Source organism: Heliangelus exortis, chromosome 2 (genome assembly GCF_036169615.1).
Source record: "Heliangelus exortis chromosome 2, bHelExo1.hap1, whole genome shotgun sequence".
In the NCBI taxonomy this organism is placed as follows: Eukaryota; Metazoa; Chordata; class Aves; order Apodiformes; family Trochilidae; genus Heliangelus; species Heliangelus exortis.
In genome coordinates this window covers 108,013,905-108,040,033 of record NC_092423.1, presented here as the reverse complement: position 1 = coordinate 108,040,033, position 26,129 = coordinate 108,013,905, and the positions used below count along the sequence as shown (strand labels likewise).

The window sequence follows — 26,129 nt, the reverse complement described above, 5'->3', positions numbered from 1 at the left end:
TTCTAAAGTGTCACCCATGACCATTAAAAGTGCTGTCATCCACTGAAAAGTGACTGACAATCAGTTCAGTGAAGTCCAGCTGCTGCTTTAAGTCTGGTATTGGAACATGCGATCTGGGACACTGGGGCAGCTACCCTGCAAGGGTATTTTATTAAATTAACAGCAGTGAATGGTGCATAAAATTGTCACTAAGAGAAATTTATTATAGTATGATTTTATTCTCACATTATTCTATGTGGGGTGCTACCCCAACAGAGTTTCCAATTCAGTAGTAAGCCTGAAGCCAGGGGCTTTATCAGCAGCGTGTCAAAGGGTGCCTGGCTCTCATTCATCTATAATTTACTCTTATTACACAAGATATTTCTATTTTTCTGCACTAACAGTTGTATATTTTCTAATGAAGGTTTAAATCAGCTGGGAACCAGGGTATAAATAGTTTCAGTTTTTTGTGCCAAATATGGATTGTTTGTCTTCCTGTTAGTTATGGATTGTGAGTGTATTATTGCTCAAGGAAAAAAATTTGGGGGGTTATTTTTCTTTCATGTATTTATTTATAATTTAGTATAAATTATGGGAACTTTTTGAGTCCTCAAGATTAATTCCATCACTTAGAAACAATGTTGGAGATTATTAAAAGAAACATACAAACCTGCCTAGGTCAGCTTTGTGCTTTACTGGAGTTATGTAAGTAACTCTGGTAGTATCTTGGTGTTTAGTATTTACTAGCTGGATCTAGACAAGAACTGAATGAAAGATTCCATAATGGCATTTTGTTCTACAGATAATATTAAAAGTTTGGAAATTTCTCCAAAAATTTTAAGCTTTATTTGTGTCTGGTTTATCTGCTGTGTTCATTGTGTCTGACTGCAATGTAGTATGTTCCATGAGCAGTGGTTATCAAGTGCTACCTACTTGCAGAACTGAGAACTTCTCAGCATTCACATATAGACTTCAGTCCTTCTTTTTCTATGTCTCTGGGAATGCTCTAAATGGATTTGATGGCTTTCCCAGTCTTGTTGTATATAATTTCCCAGCTGGTTGTATATAATGATGGAGACCTTGGTGTAAGTCCTCCTGCTACATGCATTGCAGCATTTCAGGATGATGTTCCTATAGTCGTGTAAACTCTTGAGGTGTTGGTCAGTACAGAATTGGGCCTGACTATGTTCCAGACTTTGTGTCTGAGCTTCATGGTGAAGGTTGCTTTCTGCTCATATTACCAGCTGCTGAAGTATCCTAAGATTACATCTGAAATTACCAAGTGATTATATGTTTTGCTATAATGTACCCTGCAACTGTTATTTGTGTATTGCCTCTTTTTGTTTGGTACTGGTAAGAGAGCAGCTCTTTGCTTCTGTTCTATTTTCTGGGTTTTGGTCCTGGGAAATTCCTCACTTGTAAAAGCTGTGATTAACCACATCTTATATTTTAAAATTCTCATTGTCAAAAGATAATAATTTTTTTTCCCCCCCTGGAAGTTCTAGTGGATCAGCCATCAGTGAATCAACAGTGCAGTTCTGTCTTCTAGAAATCCTTTTAAGTTCTGTCACCTCTACTGGAAGTACTAAGGAGTTATTCTAATGCTTACAAAACCCCTTCTTCTTCAATATTTAAAAGAAACCAACAAACAAACAAACAGCAAACCAACCAAAAATAGAACTTCCTTACCCTTTAATCAATACATCTCCTGAACATGACCACCATTCTATGTATAAATATGCCTAACAGTGTATAAGATGTCTGCATCCTGAAAGTTGGAAGTCTTAGAATTACCATTACTGGAAGTCTGAGAATGAATTCAAAAAGCAAATTATATTTGTGGAAAGTATTCTGAATGAAATAAATATTTAAACAAACTGAGGGTAGCTGATTAAGAAATCTTTTTCCTTGCAAAATGGCAGGTTTTTCAGAACAGATTTCTTCATAGAAGCTTTGACAGGAACATGCTCTTAGGGCTTAGGACAGTATTTCTACTCATTTTGGGTTGCTTGAAGCCAGTTTGGATTGGGGACAGCAGTATGTGTCTCAAAAACTCTAGATGGGTTTCCTAAGGTCACAATATTCATAGAATCATAGAATTGGCTGAGTTGGAAGGGACCTCAGAGATCATCAAGTCCAACCCTTGATCCACTACCGCTGCAGTTACCAGACCATGGCACTGAGTGCCACATCCAGTCTCTTTTTAAATATCTCCAGGGATAGAGAATCAGTTGTATTTTTATTGTTCTCTTTTTTTTGAAGCTTCACTGGTGACTTTCTAGTGCCTGAAAACAGCCATACCCACTCTGAATCGATTCAGTAGAGACAACCTGGGCTCTGATCTTCAGCCTGCAGATGAGTGTCATAGCCACCTGGTGGTTGTTCCTTATGGCACAAGGTTACCCTTCTGTTAACCACACTCACTAGTTTTTCGCATGTCACCCTCATATAAAACAGAATATTTGAAACTTGGAATAAGCTGGTGGCACAGGAGGATGCTTTTCAGCACATCTCTAATGCTGAGTTTTGTCTTAAGGTGAAAGTCCACCCTTTTTAAAATGTAAAAATTCTGAATTTTTCACTGTCAATGTATGTATTCTTTTAGCAGAAAGTAACATTTAAAAAGCTTCTCAGTAGCTCTGCAAGTCCAACATTACAGTTTAAACACTGGAGAGTATTAATCAGTGCAACTATTTTGCTGGAGTGATAAATACAATTTAAAAGAATATATCCAAATGAAGGCTATGATACAGCATTGCTATCAATTTTTATATAATGAAAAACATTAAATGAGTCCTTGCTAATGCATTATTGGTACGTGAAGAACAAGAAGAAACAAATCGCACACGTTTTCCCACTTAATTGTCGTGCTAGGCACTCATTGTCATATCATTGACCTGTATGGTCATGCCCAAGTTAATCATGCCTAAACCTTTTCCCAGTGGGAAAGAAGCTTCTTCACTTCCAGTCTTGCAGGAATATCAACTAAAACTCAGTCACATATGCCCAGAGCCTGATCCCTGCAGCCCAGCGTAACCATCGTCTCCAGCAGGGAAACTGCAGTCTGTGGCATGCCCGTGAGAACTGGTGTCAGAAACCCATCACTTCCTCTGTGACTTCCTTCAACTCCATTCAATCACTTGCTACATTAAATTATACCAACCCCTCTCTGAAAAAAGTGTTCCCCTCCTTTTTTTTTTTTTCTTCCCCCCCCCTTTTTTTTTTCTTTCTTTTTTCTTTAATTTGTTGTTATTTTAGTTGGTGGTGGTGGTGGTGGTTGCAGGGAACTGTTTTGTCACACGGAAATAGAGTTTATGTGCAGTGACAGCCTAATAAGCCAGCAACTTTAGTCGCTTATTAAAGTCAAGCATGTGTCTTTGTTTCATGTTGCTAATGATGTGGAACCACCGAGGCCCGAGTATATTTCGTCTGGACGGTGTGGGAGCGAATGCTGAGAGCTCATTACTTGGCTCCCCATTGGAATCCTGCAGGCTTCTGCTCATTGAGGAGACTGTGGGGGCTTTGACAGAATTATTATACTGAATATTTTTAGACTCATTAACTATATCACCAAAGCAAAACATCTCTTCCTTAGATGCAAATGGCTGCAGCTACTGTGGCTTTGCTTTAGTTATTGCAGAAAAAAGGATGAAGCTTGAAAACAACTTAGGGAAAGGATTTTTATGCCCGAATGTTTGAATTTGTAACTTATATTGGGAATGTGTAAGGCTTTTTTACCACGTTTAAGCCACAATGTCTAAGTGCCATTTAAAAATGCATATATTCAGTTTCATGTAGCAAGCGGTGCTCAATCCTATAAATTTAGAAAGTGCTGTTGAAGTACACAGTAAAATAGGAGCTCTAGGAATTCTGCTTTCTGTTCCAGAGTGAAAAGATTTAAATGTAAAAAGCTCATGTTAAAGTAATTATAGATGCTTGAGTTAAGCCTTCAAAGGTAAAGAAATTCAGAGTTAAGGCTAAAAATTCTGACTTTCCTTTAACCTAAGTGCTGGAACATATGTACTGTGCAGTGTGAAAAATCATACTCTTCTCCAAGCTGTACAATTCCTACCTACACAGTGATTTAAAGATGAAGAGTGAGACAAAAAATTTAGCTTAGGTCTGAATTTCCTTGCTATGATGGGTTTAAGTTGGTTCTTAATGTTACTTTATTGTAGCTTTTTGTGGTTTAATTGAGACTTAAGATGTACTTGAAGAAAAATATGAATACCTTAAAATTAATTCTTCAGAGCAAAGGACAGAAAATTGCATTTATGGCTCCATTTGTTGGAGAAGTGAAGCTGGCTGTGAACTGTACATGATTTCACCTTCTACAAAATTATATTTTGATTTCTTGATGGAGATCTTCTCTATATGTTGCTAGATTTTACCTTCTATAAATTATGAGGTTGAGTAATTGCCTAAGTATATATACGCTTAAAAAAAGCTCGAGACAAGTGTTGTTTCTCGTCATGTGTACAGGGTTTCAAAAATTACTGTAGGTGAAAAAACCCAACTATTTTGATTCCTTGGAAGAAAGACGTTGCTTTTAGTTGTGGTTCATTTCCTGCTGTAGTATTCTCTGACAATAGTGACACCGTCTTTATACATCAAGAAGTTCTTCTTTCTGTGACTGCCAGGGACTCTGGAGGGAATACTTCATATCTGAAACATGTTTCCCTTTGGGATTTCACCACCAGAATAACAGTTTTGATCAGCAGTCCATTAATAGAACTTTTTTTTTTTTTTTTTTTCTTTTTTTTTTTTTTTTTTTTTTCTGGAGCTATAAAAGGAATAGTTAAAAATTTGACAGATAAAGTTACAGTGAAATGAAGCTAAATTTTATTGTCCCACAAGCAGTTATTTTAGAACAGGAGTAAGGAGAGTTTTCAAGTTAAACTCAGACCAGGTGAAAGTTCAGAGTGGACAGGCAGTATGGCATTTTTGTTTTGAGATCTTGCAGTTCCTGTTCTTACCAGTTTGTGGCACAATATTATTTAATTTAGATGCTGGGCAAAGCTTTGAAACTCCAATGTCTTATTCTAGCTACCTAAATCTTTATATTTAAGCACCTAGATAATAATAGCCCAATATTTACCAGGGAAACTCAGTGTTTCTGAAAGATGAGATTATAACTATGGGTCCCAGTAAGGAAGCCAAGTCTAAAACCAATGGCCATGGTTTTGTTCATTAAGTAATGCACTCTTCCTTTAAGCTGCAGATGACTTTTGAAATTCAAATGTAAATACTTTATCAGGAAAATTCTCACCTGCAGAACCAGTTCACAGTTGCGATTTCAGATGTTTTGCAGTAAAAATAGCCTGAAGCCAACACACCTGTCAGCACACAGAAATGATCCACGGGAAATAAAACAGACTTGAGCTGTAGGCATGCAAATGCAATTGTTTCATTTCCTTCATACAGGATTATAATCAGATTGGTTGATGTAATAATACTATAAGCAGATGTTCATGAACAGTTCTTGTATTTACAATCTTATATTTATCCTACATTACAATCTCTACACAACCTATCCATATTTTAATATTGTGAAATTCTGCCCTTTCAGTTTGGGAGAGAAAATGTATTGGTTGTTTGTTATTTTGTTTTACCTTAAGAGATATGTCCCAAAGTGAATAAACACTGGTAGCAAACATGCAGCACTCTGTTGGGGAATCTGAATTAGGGGAGTCTTTAAGTCTTGTTAAGATGCATTCTTGAGCTATATGATAAGTATTTATCAGATTATATCATATAAGAAACTAATTTTGCTACAGTTCTGGTGGCAGTATTTCAGCCAGCTCTGTGTTATAAATTTTGGTATGTTCAATGACACTCAGCTTTTTAGTTATCAACAGTTCAGTTACATTGTAGTAGCCAGGAACTGGCTTCCCTAGACTACTGACTGAGTTCAAAGCTTTGTACTTAAATGGGTTTTCAGTGTATATTTAGATTTTTTACGTTGCTTTACTATCCTTTACTTTGTGATGTTGACAGATACTTGTATGGATAAAACTCCCCATAGTCTACCATTAATTCAGTTCCAGGCTACCTAATACAGTTATTACTGTCTTTTAGGAGATATAGGGACTGTGAGATTAAGACTTTCTAGAATTAGATTCAATATTTGTGGGGTGGCGACTGGCACTGGTGGGACAAGGAGACAGGATAAGGACAGGCAAACAGTGATTTTAAAAAAAAAAAAAAAAAGTGATCCAGGAAGATACTGAAGTTTCCTAGTAAGTCTGTGTTAGCTTATGAATGGAATGAAATGGAAGAACCTCTGTCTATTAAAGCTACTCTTCTTTCAGAGTCTGAGAAGGAAGTAAAGATTCCTAAATCTCAGCTGTCTTTTGCTCTCAACCACGTCTATGAAACTCTTTGGGGGTATTGTTTTGCTCCCTTTTAGCTCTGTCTCTCATGGATTTCTCAATTCTTCCTCTGCACGTGCTGATCTGTTCACAATGTGAGTCCACACATTGCTTTGAAAAATATAGGGAGAAGACTATGAACAATATCAGTGTACAGAGGGCCACGTATTATTATTGCAAAAGCAACTCTAAGTCTGGCATTTTCTAACTTCTGATTATTTCTCCTTCCTTTTTTCTTTATCCTGTTAAGGCAACTGTGTGTGTTTACAAAGGCATTAACTAGATTCCTTTTTGCAACTTCCATATATCTGGTGATCAGGAACATAATATTGGATTTATTTATGTAATTGTGACTGCTAAGAATCTTGGAAATGAAAACAGGTGGGATCTTCCAACTAACTTATAGCTACCAAAGTCACTGACTCAGGTCATTAATGGTTTAAGTACCTTCTCAATAAAATGGTTTACTCTAAGATGTGTTTTCTGTCCAGTTTATTTCTGCTGTCAACTCTTATCTAGGAAAACTGCTACTTAAAAAGGGTTTATACAGACTGTGTGTCAAAGAAGGATTAAAAAGCCCAAAGTTCTTCACAAACATAGTGAAAATCAATCTGAATCTTACATGCTAGTAATGGCTTCCTTGTTTTCATATATGCTTGGATTTTCATCTGTTCAGGAGAATTTTTCGTGAGTTAGGAAAAGATGACTGTACATTTGAAATCCTTGCTAAAAAGAGAAAGTGAACACAGACACCAGTTTTAAGGTAGCATCAATTAAATACATCTTTGGTAGCCATGCTCAACAGTTTTTGTCAGATCTTTTATTTTAGTGCTTTCTATTTAACATATTTGCCTTGTAAACTTACAATTCCTGTGTAATAAGGATTTTAATTGTTATATACGTTTTTTATCAAATCTTATTCTAGATTATTTTAAGAAACATACCGAAGTTATAGTACCAAATAAGTGAAAAATCTACCAGCAACACTAATGAAAGCAAAAATGAGGCAACCATTTTAGCATCTCAGGTTCAAATAATTTCTCACTGATGGAAACAAAACTTTAAGTCCAGCCATGTTCAGAGTTTAAGAATCCAAATTCCCCTTACCAGGGTGGGGGCTCTGACTCCAGCACAATTCCCCCTGACTCCCTGCCTGAGGTGTAGGTAGCCCGACTGCACCTGTGGGGCCCATCCTAATATAAATTGGGGCCCCAGTTCTGCAGCAGGGACTCTGGTGGCTTACAACGGAGCCAGACACTTGACACCTGGAGGTCCTGAGTTTTTCTCCAAAATCTGGGCCACAGGTCCGCAGGCCTCGTGCCACTGGGGCCAAGGATGTCAGTGTTTTAAAAGGCTGCAATTTCAGGGCAGTCAGCCTTGTCAGTGTTAATGGGCTCCCTGCTGTGGTGCTAAGGGATGAGGCATGGATCTATCTGGGCTAGAGCCTGGCCTCCCAGGACTTCCAGTTTCCTTGCTACAACATAAAAAAAAAAGACAAATCTTAGGGGCCATAGAAGCTGCTGAGCGAATTTGACTTTAACTGCTCTTAACTTTTTGACTGCTAATTTCACTAGCATTGCTGCTTTTGGGCTGTTGCTTCTCTCAGAAATTGAAAATATGGTTTCTGGCTTTGGCTTTCTTTACTATTCACTTCATCATTTGGCTCTTCTCCTTTTCCTGAAAGCAGAGTGTGAAATGCAAACTTGAGCTGTGGCTGTTTCAGGCTTCATCCGTGCTCTGGGTGGCAGGGGCCCATCCTGGCCATTTCCCCATTCAGCAGCAGGACAAGCCCCAAGTGCACATCAGCCCTGTGAGGGCCCTGAATGTCATTGGGCTGGAAACTGCTGCATGCAGACAGGGAAGAAAACTTGTTGAGCTTCCATGGATGCTCTGGGTGAGGGGACCAGAGGAGTGACAAGTAGAACTTATAGCCTGCGGGTAGAAAAATTATGAGGTGAATCTTAGAACTGCTATTTCCAGGAGACAAGAATAACCACGAGTAAATTTTTTTTTCCTTAAGAAATGGACGAAGTGGTTGGAAACTTCAAAAAGTATCAGGAAATGAAGAGTTACTTAGCTGTTGCATTAAATTTTTAAGTGACAAGCAGAATATGATCCTGTGATTGAACTTTTTATCAGGGACTATACCAAAGACCACTTTATTGCTACATAAAGTGCTGCTTTATCATTATAAAATATAATAAAAAAAATTAAATAGCATTATCATCTAATTAACAGCTGCCAATCTCTGAATGGTGTTGAGAAGGAAAAATGAGGGCAATATGCACATAGAAACAACACAGTTTGGTTTGAGTAAAATTTAGAAGTTAAAAGCATGGGGAATTGTTAGCAAACATTTTGAGTAATGAAATTACTAAATAAACAAAATAATGATATTTAGGAGTCCACAAATTTGTCTCTCCTTGAGAGACAGACTTGACTAAAAACAGCACTGGTGAAAACTACACTGTTGCAGTTGACTCTGTTCAGGTTAGCAGCAGAGTACGTTGTGCAGTACCATTCTTTGTGTTCTGAGTACATTTGAATCTGGCCTGCTTTCTGGGGCAGTTTTGTTGTAGATAAACAATTTTTAGTTGGTTTGTGTACACAGTTTTTCTTTATTCCATTTATATTTTGAATATACTGCCCTATTCATAGTCTATGCACATAGAAGAGACCCAGGCTACACTTTGAAACTTGGACTGAAATCACAATTGCAGATTCTCTGCTTGCTGACTGACCTCTCAAAATTTGAAGAAGGAAAGATTGTGGAGTATAGATGAGAGGATAGAACAACAGATGTTAAGAAACCTTTTGTTTGTTTGCTTACTAATGCAATTTAAAGGGTTACTACAAATAATGTATTTGGGAATTTTTTTCCATATCTGTGTTTCTTTGTGAAGTATTGAGGTGGGAATATTGCAGACTGAAATAGAGCTGCACAGGCAATGTGGAGAATTCTCATTCCTGCATTCTCAGACATATTCTTTCTTATTTATTGTCCTTCTCCGTGTTCTTTATTTTCTTCCTGTCTTTCATCCTTCTCCTTCTGAGGACTGGAAGAAGGATGTACAGTTTATAAGATCTTTTGGAATATCATTCAAACTTCCGCTTTACACTAGGTCCTAACCTGCATCACATTATTTGAGTCTATGTGGCACCTCTTATAATTTGACACTTTTGTGTGAATTATTTCTAGAACTTACTGAGTTATGTAATTATTGACAGCATGTGACTTCATTTAGCCTTTTCCTCCTGCTCCCATTATGCTTCCTAGAGAAACGTGACTGAATCCCTCAGTTCTTCTGAGAACAGAGTTCTGGCAAGGCCTGCAATATTTTATTCCAGTTATCTTAATGGCTAGTTAATGCAATATGTATTATGACTGACTGAAGTGAAGTATGTAAATAATTGTAAACTACATTCTGTGAACACCATTTTAATTTCTGCCTTCCCTGTAATATTCATCTTTGTAATAGAGTGTCCATCCTGACTGAAGACAGGCAGTGGTGGTGGTGAAATACAGTCAGTTCCTAACAAGAACTGCCTGCTGAAGTGCTGTGTTCTCAGATCAGAGAATTAAGTAACTCCTGAGGGGTCTTAGTGAGAATGCTGCCAAGAATCACACAGGATAAATGACAGTATTGAGAAGCTTTTATGTAGGTCTGGTGGGTATGGAAATCTGAGTCTTTGTAAACCTCAAAAGATGTTTATATTTAGTAAGCAAGTAAGGGCATTCTCACTTCATCTTGACCTCTGGGTCAAGCAAGGAGAAAAACATCTCTCTAGCCTAAACAGAGTTAGATTCAAAGTCAGGAAGGGGGTGACTAGGTGGAAGAATTTAATAAGATTTCTGAAAACTAGTTAGTTTAGATAAGAAGGCTGTTTCATTAGACTAAGGATGTCAAATTCAAGTTAATTGATGAGTTAAAGATTTCTGCTTATGAGTGTCAAGATATCCTTTTTACCCTTTACAGGTAGCTCCTAACCTGATTGTTATACCTTGTAGCCATATACATTGTACCTATCTCCTCTTACTTGTTAAAGTTGGACCCCTCCAGTCCTCATGTTACCTTCCTAACCCTTTCCTACCCATAAATTCTTATTGTTTATGAAGACCATCTGGCTCTGTCCAAGACACTTCCAACAGGAAGCTCAAGATAAAATTGACCAGAAAGGCAACATCTAGTCTGCAAAACAGAAGAAGGTTAGGGACCTACTTTGGCCTGCTCCATTTTCTTCCATTCTGTATATTTGTAGTACCATGTCCTGTTTGGGCTTGTGCTAGCTACAACTTTCAAAGAGAAGGCCGTACCCAAGCTGAGGAATAACATGCACCAGGGACTGCTTCAAGCAAGTCTGGGAGCTTCAAGCAAGTGGCTGGGACAGCACCAGCTTTAATTCCCTCAACACAGCACAGCATTCCACCACTATCCCATAGCCATGGCTTTGCTGTAGCCAAGGGTATGCGACACCTCCTCCCTGTTTCTTCTTCATAAGCTGAAACACAGTCTTTATGTTAACTCAGTCATTTAGCCATCAACCTCTTCCCCCCCAAAAAAGATCCTATTTGTGTCTTAGGGCTGCGAGGTGATCACACAAGACTGAGAAGTGGTAGTGGAGTACACACTGTGGACAAAGGCAGCCTGTGCCACTTAGCCTGACTGCCACTGAGTGGTCCCTAGCTCTGTTTATTTATGATATGGAAGTAGCCCCAGGGGTTGAGAAACAATGTGCATCTCTAAGATGCATTCAGCCATCAGTGCAGAGGTAACATCTGGCAAGAAGTTATGCACATCTTAATTGACCAGCTGTTCTTCTGATTGATTCATTGCCTTCCAGGAAGCACACACACACACACACACACACACACTTACCTCTCTGTGCTCAAGTTGGCCCTGTAGAATACCCAGCCTCTGGGCTGGTGTCACTGGCCTAGGGGTGTATCATGCAAACCCAGGCAGTAGATCCCTGTGCAAAGCCTGGCTTTGCTCAGCTGAAGGCCATGTTATTCCTGAAATGATGAGCTGAAAGTCAAGTTTCTGTCATGGCTAAAGGGATGATGGTGAGAACCCAGCCAAGCATCCCCAGAGCAGAAGCAACTGCAGAGGTGTCCATTGTATGACTTGGACTATTGCAATGCACAAGGCTAAAGAACAGGCTGATGAGTAACAGTTCTGGTGAGATCATTGCCAGGTCCCAAAGGCCTAGCAACACACACAAAAAAATGGCATTACTGTCTGGTCACAACAGGCTGGTGTCTGGCCCAAGAAAACATGGGCTTGATTTATGATCTTTGAATTCCTATGAAGTTATAGGAGATGACTGATAAATGTATATGTTATCTAGAAAAAAATACAGTCTTCTTTTGAATTTCATTTTACTGTTCTTCAATTAGGAGATACTTTCTGTGAACCAGAAGAAAAAGCTTAATATATATGTTTATCATCATAATTTTTGCTGTGCCTAAGTCAAGGCAGACAGGGTGCTGTCTCTGTATTCTGCTAGATCTACAACCAAAGTAGATTTTGGTAATTAATCTTAGCATATTTCAAAGGCAGCAAAGAAGGCAATAATTCACCCTTCACAAAGATCAAGCTTATGGTAGATGTCACTATTACATTGTTTAGGAAAGAGTGTAACATATTCACATTAATGTTAGTTTGTTAGATTGAATTTTAAGATTACAAGCTCATGAAAAAAAGTCTCAACTACACTAAATGCCAAAAGAGTACTTGTTTACTTTTTGAAAATTGTGTTAACAATTATACTCTACAAATCCTTTAGGAGGGGACAGAGGATGAGATATGGTATTTTATTGTGCAATTTCTTCCCTTCAGGGTAAGCAGTAGAATCAGTGAGAGGAATGCTTAGAGATTATGGCTGCTTTAACAGAAGAAAATAATTGCAAAGTCAGGAATTTCTTTGGAGCAATCTTGTTTACTGCCAGGGTTTTGACACTTCAGCTTGTGCTGTCTGATATGTTCCTCTTATGGTCTTGTGTAAATATCAAACTAAAGTTGGGAAAAGTTGTAGGCTTCTTCACATAACAGCTTAAGAGGAAAAACATAAAAAAATTTAAACCTTTGATTTGTGATAGGTGTAATTATCTGCACCTTTTCAAGATACTTCCATTCTTAGCTTCAGGCTCCCAGGGATGAAATAGCAGTATTGGATTATCAGCATTACTAAATGATATAGAGAGTGGCATCTGGGTAGGTACAGATATATTTCCCTCATAGAGCAGTAGAAATTGACAAGTATAAAAATATTTGAGAGAAAAATAACATCAAACATATTCCATATTCCGTATCTAATTGGTATCAAACTCTAGGCTGCATTTTCAGGAACCTAATAGAGAAAGCAGATTTGTTACTTTCAGATTGGCATAATAGTAAGTAGCCACAATAAGCAGAAAGATACCCAGATCTTAGACTATTGTCTCTTTCCTTTATTTTTTTCCTGACAGCAGTTAAAGTCCTAATAACATTCATATTTTAATTACTCCACTAACTGATGCTTTTGTCTGCATTCACCCATATTTGTAGTAGGAGATTGTACTCTGATTTTTCAGGCTTTTCTTCATTTGTTTTTCAGCGGATCTTGAAATACAGTTTTCCTTTTTTAAAATCTAACGTTGCTAATCTGCTTACCAAAGCATTAACAACTGGAATAAGGTCAAAAAACAAGTGCATCTTTTCATGTATACTTGCACATCAACTCAGATTTGTTTTTTTCATGAGGCTTTTACTCATTTTTAAAGTATATCCAGTCTGTTGACAAAAGAGCTTTATTTAAATGAGCTATGTAATCTTTACCAGCAGTCTGTGGAGCAGATTTGACAATAAAGAAATATCTCATTACCTAGAAGCTTTGTATATTGTACAGGTGTAACTTGGTAGCTGAAGAGTATAAAAAGATAAATATTAACTGGATTTTGCTAATAAATCTGCCATTCTTACAGTGCCAAAATCTGTAGAGTTGTTGTAATTGCCGTTGTTTGAGTTGTAACAATGAACAGAACTGATAAGGCTTATGTCATTTACATAGAATTTAGCATTCACGGTGCACTGTTGAATTAATATGACACACACATTGAGTCCTCTGATATAAGATTAGCATCACTTGAAAATAGAGAAAGTGTAGATTTAGAAGTGACATATTAGTCTCTGTTCAACATGTAATGGTAATTTGCACAGGTCTAGAAATCACAGTAGGTTACTACTGACAGCACTGACTAGTAGTTAATACTCATCCTGCTAGTTTCATTTTGGCTTACTACATTTATAATAAACTCATGTCTCAAGAGCGACTACTGCAGAATTACAAAATAATGTTATGTTGGATCCAGAAGGTCAGGTACTGGAAGGTCAGGTACCTATTATATCAGTGTCAGTCAAGAGTGCTCTTGAAGGAGTTATATTCACTGAATGTAAAACAGAGTTGAGTTTTAATAAAGGATCTCAGTGAAATAGTCTTAGTTTCCTGTACTGTCAGCACCACAGAATCTTTTCTCTGCCTTACATAGCAATCAGATGCCTAAAGCCTTTTGCAGATCTAGCTCAGATACAGTAATGTCAGAAATACAACTTTCTTCATGGTACACTATGATTTCAAGGCTCCCTACTGACTTACGTTGAATCTGTCATTGCTCATCAGCTCTAGAAATCAAAGACTTAAATTGGATGCCCCCAAAAAAGAGAGAGCACAAAATCTCCAGTAAGCTCTGAGAAGCTGACTGTAAATGATTTGGTTAACATGCCAGGGGTACAGTGTGGCAGAGGTAGGAATATAATACATTTCTGTAGGGTTACATTCCAGACCCTTGGTACTGGAGCCTACTTTGTCTTCTGGTGTTCTCTGACTTCTTCTCAATGTGAACCTGATTTATAGTCAGTACATGATTGCAGATCTACTTAAGGTTTCCAAGTGTTTTCAAGAACTGATGATGTATTATTTTATGATGGCCCTTACTATGACTGTCTCTATCTGGTTCATATTCACATGATCTCAATCCAAACTAATGTTTACTGAGATTTCTTACATCCTGTATATTCCTTTGCAAATTATTTCTCTTGCAGGAGATCTTTTTCTCTTGCAGAACCAAAATCTTTTTCCTCAGAATCATATTTTGAGTTTTGTTTAAAAATCAGGATGTAGTGCTCCATTTTTATGTGATTTGATCATCGCTGTCTGCTCTGACATTTTTTTAGCTTCTGGATTGCTGTGTGTATTGTTTACATCTCAGTTGGTTATTGTTAATGTTAAATGGTTTAAGTTCATAATATTTCATCAAAATATGGTATTGATGGTGGGCTGAGTCTAGTGAGACTTCCTGGAAATGCTCTACCCATCTGTTTCTCTCATCTGCCTCAGCTACATATATTCTTCATCACTGCTGCTGCTTAGTCCTTTTCTTCTTCATTACAATATTTACAAATAGGTTTAGTCACTTGGGAAGTAGCTCTAACTACTTGCTGTAGCTTCAGCATCATCTTCAGCTGCTAGTTCTTTTAAATGTCTCAATTTGTATTTCCTTGGTTTTTTATTCTGGAACCAACCTTTGCTAGGAGCAGCTATGTCTCTAGGTCTCTGTAATTAAAGAAATTTCCATTCCTTGAGCTGAGTTTGCTTCCTTCTTTTCAGGCTGTTTCAGAAAGAATATTCAGGATATTTCAGTTGGCAGTTGAAGGAAAGATTGCAATTTTTTTTTTTCTGGTGAATTATTATTCCACTGCAATTAATATTCCATTTTTATATTCTAGATTATCAATCTGATCAACTGTAGGATCAAAATGCTTGCAAAAAACCAATATTTTAAAAAATTTTGGTTGATAAAAAATGGAAAAAAATTACTAATTACAATCTGCAGTCAATAATTTTAATGAGATTATTTTTGTGAGAAAGTCATATTGCATAAAAAATGCTGTCCCTTTTGAAATTTGAGTCTTCTTTGCACACTGTCTCTAGTAAAGGAAACATCAGTATTATTTTGTAACAGAAGAAAGATAATGTGTACTGCCCAGAATTCTTTATTTAAAAAAAGCTAACTGCTTGGGCTATCCAAAGACATTCAGCCTTAGGCAAACACCTGCCATGGACATTTTTAGTTCAAATGTTTTAAGTTTGGCAAAATTTCATTTTGTTTTGAGACAAGCAGGATACTAGTTCTGCCTGTAGAAATATCTACTGTCTGATCCAGAACCTTTCAGTTTTATTGAATAGACACCTTCTATGTAAGTATGCATTCTAAATGCAGAATATATTTCTATTATGAACACTTATAATTTTGGACAATAAAATTAAGTTTTCTTTATAGACAGTCTGATTCTCTCTTCACATTTCCAGGTGTAAACCAGGGACAGTTATATTCAGATCAGTTGAATCTCACTAATTAACAACAGCAGAGAGGAGAATTAGGTTTGTAATCACAGCCTAATATAATGCTAGCATGTAGTCACTGGCCAGAACTGGTTATTGAAGCAGTCCAAGTAGGATGTTATTGACCAAGAAAAAGCATCAGGACTGACTTCCTCATGCTGTCCACTTTGTATTCTTCATGGGGCCACGTGCCATTTGATGTTTAATTAAGTGAACACTCCTAGCTTTGAGTCCATTGTCAAATATGTCTGTAATCTGCACTGGTCTTGCTCTAAACAGCTAGGCTGTGCAATAAAAGATAAGCAGATGAAAAATTTGGGTTCCTATGAACTACCAGGCAACCAAAGCAAAAAGTGTTCTGGTCTAAATAAGATAAAATTCCTTCTCTCTATGTGGGGTTTTCTTTCAATTTACCTTTTCTTTACTGTATAGAGTACCAAATACATTAATGAGGACCTGGAAAAAATAACACTGGAATAATGAATTAGGCTTGAATAGGCGACTGCTTCGAATAGCATCACATGCACTTTATCCCAGTTTAATCCCTCAAATAAGAAATTACAGATTAAAATATTAACTTAATTTCAATTATATTGCTGCAGATCAGGCATGAATTTAACTAGGAGTCTTGATTTATCATAATAAAAACCTAAAAGGTTAGAACAGAATAAGGTAGCCTGAATCACAGGCTTCTTCTCTAGTAAGATAGGAACAGCAGCTAGTTCACACCTCCTATTCCCAAATTTATGCTCACATTATTGATGACATTAGTACCATATAGAAGCAAGGAATTAAGACACTAGAGACATAGGCTTCCCTCTGCTGTGAGCCACAGGGACTCACAACACAAGTACAGGAGAGTAACAGTGAAGCCCCAAAGAAGCAGCGTGGAAAGGGCAATTCCTTAACCAGCATTTTTTTTTTTTTCTTACCAGCAGCTCAGTTGCCCACCCCAGCAAAGCCATTGGCTCATCATCTCCTCGTTAGTATGATGAGGACTGGGAGAAGTCACTTGTTGCAAAAATTGTTCCCTTCCAGAACAAAACAAAACCAAACAAGAAACAAACTGAACAATAAAACCACCTCCTTGAAAGCTATTGCTTCTCTTAGCAGACTTGATGTTGTTTTGGTGCTTGCAGAAACCCTACTGTCCCTTTGATGGAAGGTTTTATGGAACTAACAGCAGACCTGTGTCAGCTGCAACCATGGCAGGTAGAAGAATGACAGAAACAAGGAGCTTTCTGCTTCCTGTCCATTCCTCAAAATCTGGAGCTTCTTTGTCTTTTTGCTTTTTCCTTCAGTCCTCCTACCACAGCTAAGGGAACTGAAAAAAAGTGAATCTCATGGAAATATTTGGCTACTTTACATATTCCTACATCTGTACTACTGGAGAAGCTATTGCCTTCTCAGTCAGTGTTTGGCTTGGTGTCTTGAGAGTGCTTAGGAAACAGCATGTCTCCCAAATAATGTAAAAAAGACCAAACAAAGAAAAATGAAGGAGCTGAAAATAATGGCATGTGTGCCACTCATGCATGCCATGCCTTCTGAAGTTTCTACGTCTGATAAAAGTTTAAAAGGTAAGGGAAAGCAAATAACTATATTTCTATTATATGACCAAGAAGAGGATCTAAGGGAAAAGTGTTGGGGCCTGAAGGGATAAAGAGATCATGGCAAAAGCTATGAAGTCAATCAGCTGTGTTTGGGCTAGAGTTGCTCTTTAGCTAAGTTACTGAGGATTTTTCTGTTTTACATTGTTTCCTCAGATAAAGGTCTGCAGTCAGCTCAGGAGTTGGCATGGACCCTCCTAGGTTAGTGGGTCTATAAGTTTATTTTAAGCTTTCAGACATCATTTGATCGTGGTATTACTTTCTCGCTGACATGTGTCTGATTGAATACATAAATGTTATTTATGTTGCAATTAATATTGTAAAATTAATAAATATTGGGTTTAGGTGCCATTACGCTGGGCACAATAGCATCTATTCAAGCTATGAGGTGCATTAGATGCAGGGATGTTCACAATACCAACAACAGCCATCAAGGACTTGTAAGTTGAGAGTGTTTATTCAATTCTTTGTGATGAGAAACATTAGTGAAGGTCGTATTGGACACCAGCCATTATAAACTGTCAGCCTCTCAATAAATATTATAGTAATTTACAAATAGCTAAACTCAAAGTTCTTGAATGTTTTCTGAATCTCTCAAGACAAAAATTGGATAGCCATTGAACTGGATAGCCACAGACTCGTTTCACAGTTCACTGATGAATCCTTTCACATGCTCTCCCAACCCCTGCTTTCCTCTCCGTGACAATGTACCATGCAATTATTTTACCTGTTTACAGAAGTGAAGATATTGATAATCCACCGATAATTTTCTGCTTATTTTGTTTTTCTAGGACTGAAGCAGAATGCTTTATGAAAATGTCATTGATTGTTAGGTTTGTTCCTCTCTCGCCTGCATTCTCTTTCAGACTACAGAATGGTATCACCCAACAGGAGATATAAAAATACTTGAATTAACAGCAGACCTACAGAAAGAGATAGATTTCAGGGGAAACAAAAAATTCTTAAAATAGAAGCAAATGAGCAGTGGTACTGAGAGAAGGCTCTTCCGATTGGAAAACATACTCATATTTGTATTCAGATTTGGCTGTGATTCATATTTATATTTTTATATTTTCCCATTGAGTTTATCTACATTCCCTCATGTTATTTTTAATATATACTGGCAGGACTCAAAAAAAAATGGCATACAAAGATCTGTTTTAATGTTTTACAGCCTCATTTACAAAGATGCAGGGTATTCACAGCTTCCACAGAATCTAATGGGACTTGTGGAAACTCAGTGTCTCCGAAAATCAGGCCATTAATTTTGAAAATGTGCATTAATTACTCTCTAGGCTGTAATAGCTCACTTAATATTACTATAATCTACATTCTTTTGAAAAAGTGTATTTTTTACCTGGTACACTGCGCTTGCTCCTAAAGAGCAGTCATATCTTATCATGTAAAAGCTTCTTTATAACTGATCCAGTTATTGACCTGTGGCATTGACCTTAATGAAATGTAATATTTCCAAAGGAAAGGTACAATCCACTGTGTTAATCTGGTTGACAGGCATATTCTTGAAGGCCTCTTGCTAACAATAGCTGTGGCATTTATTGAAATAATTAACTTGATGAAACACAAAACCATGTATTTCTGTGGGAAGTGGTGAAGATATTTGCACTAAGCATTTTAGGCCTTTTAAATCCCCATTTTCTAAACTGTGACTTGTTTAGAATATGGAGCAGTATCTGCACAATTTACCAAAAAACCCACAGTTGTTTTCAAAAATATTCTGTCTTGGTAGATTTTTTAGATCTCGTTAAAACTTTTTTCTTCTAGATGAGGCCTGCCATACAATGTCTGTGAGTTCCAGATACTTGCAAGTAAAGGAAAAACTGGTACTAGTCTAAACTGTAGATGGTAACAATAATTACTTTTAGCAAATAGCAAAAGCCTGTCTGGTAAGCATTCTTACTTGGAATAATTTCAGTCAGGATTCCTTGCACTGAATGCAGTTCCTAGGATAGGTGTTCTATTTTCTATATGTCTGTATTAAATGCATTTTTTAAAGTAGCTGCACTCTCAGCAGCCACATTCAGTGCTATTTGGTGCTGTTAGATGCTTTCATGTCACATGGTTATAGCTAGGTAGATTAATAGGAACTTCTGTCTGGAAATTTCCTTCCTGTTATTGTTCTCCCTGAGCAGTTGATGGCTAAGTTAATTCTCTTTAGTTTTGTCATGCACTAAAGCACACATTGCCAAGCTATGATAAGCTTTACACAGGGAAAAACAAAAACAAAAAGAGCCCTGGTGTCCATCAAAGTCTTAAACTTGCATTTTAAACTTTGGCCTGACCTGATGTGCCATTCAAAAAGCTTCAAGAGATTATTTTTTTAAGAAAGGTTCAATATGTCCCGAGGCTATCGGTTTTGAGTTAAACTGGGTGAAGTAGAAATATTTTACTCATCAGCTTTGCAGTCACAGAGTTTGCCTCAGCTAGAACAAAACTGCTGAGGCATTTAGAGAAAATTAACCCCCCATCCTGGCAGCCAGATGTGACTGGTTTCTGATGAATGCACATGAGTGGGCTGGAAAACCAAGAGACTGTGAAATTCCTGTCAGGTCCGTACAGCTCCGAATGGGCTATTGACTGCTTTCTCTATTTCCCTCCATCATTCTTCTTGAGCGCTGCCATTAATTTCCCCTCCTGCTCTGACTCAGGAATTTATTTAATTTTTTTTTCCTCTTTTTTTTTTTTTTTTTTTTTTTTCCCCTCCCTTTTTTCCTCTTTCTCCCTCCCTCCCCCTTTTTTCCCCTCTTCTTGCCCCCCCCCCCCCCCATACTCCTCACCCCCCTCTTTCCCGTTCCGGTGCCGGTGCCGGCCCAGCTGTGGGGGATGCAGCGGCGGTGGCGGTGGCGGTGGCGGTGGCAGCGGGTGCCCCCCAGCCGGGCGGGGCTGGCCGGGCTCCAGGAGGCCTCTCAGGAGAGCGCTCGGAAAATATTAGCTGTGCAGGTAGGTGATTGCAGGGAAGTCGGCGAGATCGCTCCGATCTAGATTGGAAAGCAAATGATGGGTAGTGTGATGAAGCATTAAAACCATATCCCATCAGAGTTTTATAAATTTTTAACCTCTTTAATAAACTGGGATTGCATGAAGGATGAATTCAGTAAGTTAGCACATATTCCACGCGCAGCTTGCAGAAAGGGAGGGAGCGGGGGCATTAGATTTATTTCTCACAAACCTATGGAAAGGTTATTATAAATACGTTGGATATAAACATTTGAAACACAGAGCAGTGTTAGTGTTGCTGCTCTCTCATTCTAGAAGATTTTATCGTGGCCTGTTTTGGGAAAATATTGTTTCCCTGCTAAACAATATTGTCATTTTCACTGTATTCACATTTAATTTCTTTGAAGTGTCATACCTTCCTAGCTCAATTATAAGATGACTGTCCTTTATCCATAAAAAAAAACACTGGGGGATCATGAGACTCAAAAATGGTTTCCAGACATGTATGGGGTTTTATTTTATGACTTTCTCCCCAGATATGTGTAAGGTTATAACTACTATGTGGTACAGTTTGAGTGCTCTTCTTTTTCTCCGGTGCTACGGTGTCATATTGATAAGTCTGTAAAGCCACTCCATTCAATCTCTTCTCATGGTTACTGGCCATAAGTAGATGGCATTTGTGAAGGATTTTTAAAAGACTTAAGTGAAAAATTTCTTCAGACTTATTCCTTGCAAAACAAGTTACGCTGCTGGTGCAGCTTTACTACAGCACATTCTTATAAATCTTATTTTCTAATTTTTAACAGTCTGGCTGTGTTGTATGATTGCAGAAATAATTTTATTACATTTTAATATTGTGTAATTACACTTCACAGTTAATATCTGATGTGTTCAAGTAAAAGTTTACTAAAATAAGTTCTAGAATTCAATTAAACTGCATCAGCATCATGTTCTGATTTCAGTATCTCGCTGAGGGGATTTTTCCTTTAAAATCCAAATTTCCATATATGCTCTACTTCTCTTACAGATTTAGAAATCCTAGTCCTATTAAAACCAGAATATCAATAAAAATACTTAATATAAAAATATGATCAGGTTTTTCACTTTATTACTGATTTGTACTCTTAATTTTATGGATTTTTGGATGTGTTATGTGTGCTAATTACAACACTGTCTTTTGTGCCAGTGAAAACAGGTAAGCTGGGAACTCCACCTTTTTTCATTCAAATTCCTCATTTAGCATTTGAAACACTGTAAAAACTCCCTTTTGATTTTTTATTTATTCTTTTTTGAGGGGGGGTGGATAGCTGGGATGATTTCTGTTCTCTCCTGTGTTCAATTGCTCCAATAGTGAGTGAGAACAGAGGTGATCGATGTACAGCATAAAACTCAAGAATAATAATGGCAGTAGCATGGAAGCCACAGGTGGCAGTTTCCTTACACATTAATCTTTACATTAATTTTACACATTATTGTAATAGATGTAACGTGAAGCTCATATATGATTGAACTCTTATGTAATAAGTAGTCTACATTATAGTGAATTTTTTGCAGAAATCCTTCACCTTAACATAAATTTTCCTGTTCAGGCTGTTCATGCTGAGAAGCTGTGTTTGCAGATCTTGTCACCTTCAATAACTCAACTAACTAGAGATGGGCCTGATCTAAACTTTTAAATATAAGCCCTGGCAACATGTGGAGGTGTTCAGATCCAAGTACCTCAGACCTGTGAAAGAGAATATTTTTTTCAAACTCTGGAGAACATTATGTTTCATATATCCATGATATCCTTTTCTGGTATTCTCATCCTTTTCTGGTATTTTCATATTCTTACTGTATTTTTATGCAGTTTAAATCATAAAATCACAGAATGTCAATTTGGAAGAGACCTCAAGGATCACCTGGTCCAACCCTTCTAATATTATTGTTTACATGAAATGTCTCAGCATCCTGTCGAGCTGAGACTTAAAACTTTCCAAAATGGAGGAATCCACCACTTCCCCTGGGAGACCATTCCAATGTCTGACTGTCCTCATAGTGAAAAATTTTCCTCGTGTTCAATCAGAATCTTACCAGGAACAACTTGTGTCCCTTGCCCCTTGTCTTGTCCATGTGACTCCTTGTAAACAGGGAGTTGCCATCTCCTTTTGCAGCCCCCCTTTAAGTCTGGCTGATAATAACAACATCAAAATAACAAAGAAAGATAATTTATAAAATTAACATAGAAACTGGTTCAGCTAGCAGCAGTTACCAAAGTGTATAGAAGGGCAGGCTCTTTCAACAACATGCTATAAGTCCTGGAAGCTATTTATTTATATATGGGCTGTTATCTGTGTTTTATCTGTGTTTTTGTCAGATCAACATATTCTTCTGCCAATTAAGTTCTTCTGTGGGTGGCATCCAGCGCAGTGGCACGTACTTGTAAAGCCAAAGCTGGCAGCTATTCCTCTTCCTTTTCTATCAGCAAGAAAAGACACAGATTTGTTGTTCCCAACATTTTGCTTGCATCCAAGTGTGACTATGAGAACCTGCTCTGCTGAGCAGTGGGTGAGGGTGCAGCAAAATGGTGACTCCCTCTCAGGACAGGCTGTGTCCCAGCAGCTACCTTGACTAAAGCAAACAGGAGCAGGTAAGTCACAGAGGAAGAGTGAATTAGAAAAGCCAGTAGATACAGTACATTGGCTGCTAAAGTGTTTGCTAATATTTCACTGAAGCCACAACCTGGGTGAGATCCAAAGAGAGACTTAAAAGTAGATAATGGACTTTTCACTAGGTATGTTTTAACTAGCAACTCTCTGCAGTTATACACAGCAGCAGGGTTTTGGGAAAATTATTGTGTGAAAACCAAAAGCTGTCTCACATTGGAAGACAGATTTAACCAGTTTCATCATTATTCATATTCATTACTAAGCCTATTTTTAAGGACTTGCATTCCAATCACTTCCTGTGGTGTGGATGGACCATAGTGCCTGTAACACTGCACTTGAGAAAGAAGAACTGTGTCTGTGATAGGAAGGTGACATTGCCAAAACCATTAGTGAGGAGGATGTTTCATTTTACAGATACTGGTGGAGTTAGTAATCACCTCTAATAAACACCAAAAAAGGCAAAAACTTAGGAAGGATCCCTGTTAGTAGCAAAATGCTTTTAATAATGACAATTTGAAAAAAAAAAATTATAAAATTACAGAATCACAAAGTGATTTGGGTTGGAAGGGACCTTAAATATCTTCTAATTCTGACCACCTTGCCATTGGCAGGGACACCTCCCACTGGGTTTCTCCAAGACACATCCAACCTGGCCTTGGACACTTCTGGGGATAGGGCATCCACACCTTCCCTGGGCAGCCTGTTGCCAGTGTCTCACCATCCTGACAGGAAAGAATTTCTTCCTAATATTTAATCTAAATCTACCCTCTTTCAGCTTAAAACCATTCCCCCTCATCCTATCACTACAGGCCCTTGTAAAAAGTCCCTCTCCAGCTTTCCTGTAGCCCCTTTGATGTACTGGAAGGTCACTATAAGGTCTCCCTTGAGCCTCCCCTTCTGAAGGTTGAACAACCCAAGTTCTCTCAGTCTGTCTTCATAGGAGAGGTGCTCCAGCCATCTGATCATGTTCAAGGCCCTTCTCTGGACTTGCTTCAACAGCTCCACGTCCTTCTTGTGTTGGGTGCCCATGAGCTGGACACAGTACTCCAAGTGGGATCTCACAGGAGTGGAGCAGAGCCTGTTTTGCCACACCTCTTTTGAAGCAACCTGGCATACAGTTGGCTTTCTGAGCTACAAGCACACACTGCTGGTTCATGGTGAGCTTCTCACCAACTAATACCTTCTCCTCAGGGATGTTCTCAATGCATTCACCACTCAGCCTGTATTTGTGCTTGATATTTCCCTGACCAAATAGATGCTTGCAATTAAATCTCCCTAAGAGTTTTAAATTAAGAGGAGAGCTTTAAAATGATGTCATAGAATCATAGAATCGTCAGGGTTGGAAGGGACCTCTGAGATTGTCAAGTCCAACCCTTGATCCACTACCTCCGCAGTTACCAGACCATGGCACTGAGTGCCACATCCAGTCTCTTTTTAAATATCTTTAGGGATGGAGAATCCACTGCTTCTCTGGGCAGTCCATTCCAATGCTTGATCACCCTCTCCGTAAAGAAATTCTTTCTAATGTCCAACCTAAACCTCCCTCGGCACAACTTGAGACCGTGCCCTCTTGTCTTGCTGAGAGTTGCCTGAGAAAAGAGACCAACCCCACCTGGCTCCAACCTCCTTTCAGGGAGTTGTAGAGAGTGATGAGGTCTCCTCTGAGCCTCCTCTTCTCCAGGCTGAACAGCCCCAGCTCCCTCAGCCTCACCTCACAGGGCTTGTCCTGGAGTCCTTTCACCAGCCTGGTTGCCCTCCTTTGGACCTGCTCCAGGACCTCAATCTCCTTCCTGAACTGAAGGCCCAGAACTGGACACAGGACTCGAGGTGTGGCCTCACCAGCGCTGAGTACAGGGGCAGAATCCCTTCCGTGGACCTGCTGGCCACGCTGTTCCTGATACAGGCCAGGATGCCATTGGCCTTCTTGGCCACCTGGGCACACTGCTGGCTCGTGTTCAGCTTCCTGTCAATCCTTTGGTGTGTGGTCTCTTAAATTCCTTTCTGAAGGAATTATGTGCTGTATCAGTCTCAATTTCTGTTATCACCAAACTTGGTGCCAATGACAGAGATTTGCCATCAGGCATCTGCCCCGCTAGTTAAGCACAGACCTGAGCTTGCTCTTAATTCAGAGCTTTCCTCCCTGTCACAATGCTGATAGGTGCCCTTGGGTTGAGCCAAGTGGCTTTGGTAATGGTACTAAACTGAATAAGGGTGCTCAGGCTTAGTACATACAGGTGGTGTGACACCTGGAGCACACACTTAATCCCCCTTGGGGATGCTGCTGCCCCCAGAAACAGTAGCCTGTCCAGAAGACACAACCACACACCATCACCATCTTATATGTCCTAGGGCCACACTGTCTGCTATGCCATGATTATGCTTAGGGTAGCAAAGGCAATGTGTCCCTTGTTAACCTCCCGGGCTCTGTGTCCAGCCATTGCACTGCCAGCACATGGTTTTGCTCTAACTGGCCCTACCCAGCAGCAGCACACTTTACCAGGGAATCATCTCCAGAACATGCTGCTTTTTGGATGCACCTCCATTTGGGTCTCTGTTCTGAAACAAAAGACCAGAAAACATTTTTCAGTACGTAGCACAAGTGATAATATGTTTACTTAGCTCACCCCATGGTTAGGAGACTGAAGACCTATTACTATTATTGTAAAATAATTTTAAAAACTTCTTTTATTTCAGTCATATTTTCAAATACATCCTCCCTGAGGCTTATCATGATCCTTGTAGACACTTTGCATTTGTACATTTAGTCTTTGCCTTAGAAATAAGAATGATCAGCAGATTATGTAGTGTTCATATGTAAATATACTTCTGGCAGAAAGTGAAATTTTTGACTTGGGCATTTCAATGGTGATGTTAGAAAACAGGTTAAGAATTTCTTCCATAGTAATAGCAAAGAATAAATATGTTGTCAAGCAAATCAAGTGCTAAAGCAGAGATCAATGTCTGGAATTATTTATACTTTCACTTTTTACTCTTTATCTAGTTCATTTTTTGTTGAGCAAAGTGTAGGGCTGTGTGTTGTGCAAGACTATTTTGTCTTCCTATGCTCTAACTTTTTGTAACCCACTTCAAGTTTTAAAAATTCCATTACATCTGTCTGATTGCAACCAGTGCCAGAATTTGAGAGGTGAGAACTGCATCATGCAACAGTTCCTGAAGTGTACTAGAAG

At 38.4% G+C, this 26,129-nt stretch overlaps 1 protein-coding gene across 2 annotated transcripts in view; it reads left to right on the top strand.

Moving 5' to 3' along the window:
* Nucleotides 1–26,129, top strand: part of CCDC178 (coiled-coil domain containing 178) — a 158,698-nt gene that overhangs the window by 117,548 nt on the left and 15,021 nt on the right. Inside the window, exon 19 of one of the 2 annotated variants that reach the window (XM_071737444.1) lies at nt 20,171–20,296. The exons of the other annotated variant lie outside the window; for it this stretch is intronic. Coding sequence (XP_071593545.1) covers nt 20,171–20,296 — 126 coding nt within the window. The remainder of the gene's footprint in view (nt 1–20,170; nt 20,297–26,129) is intronic. 2 annotated transcript variants of the gene reach the window in all.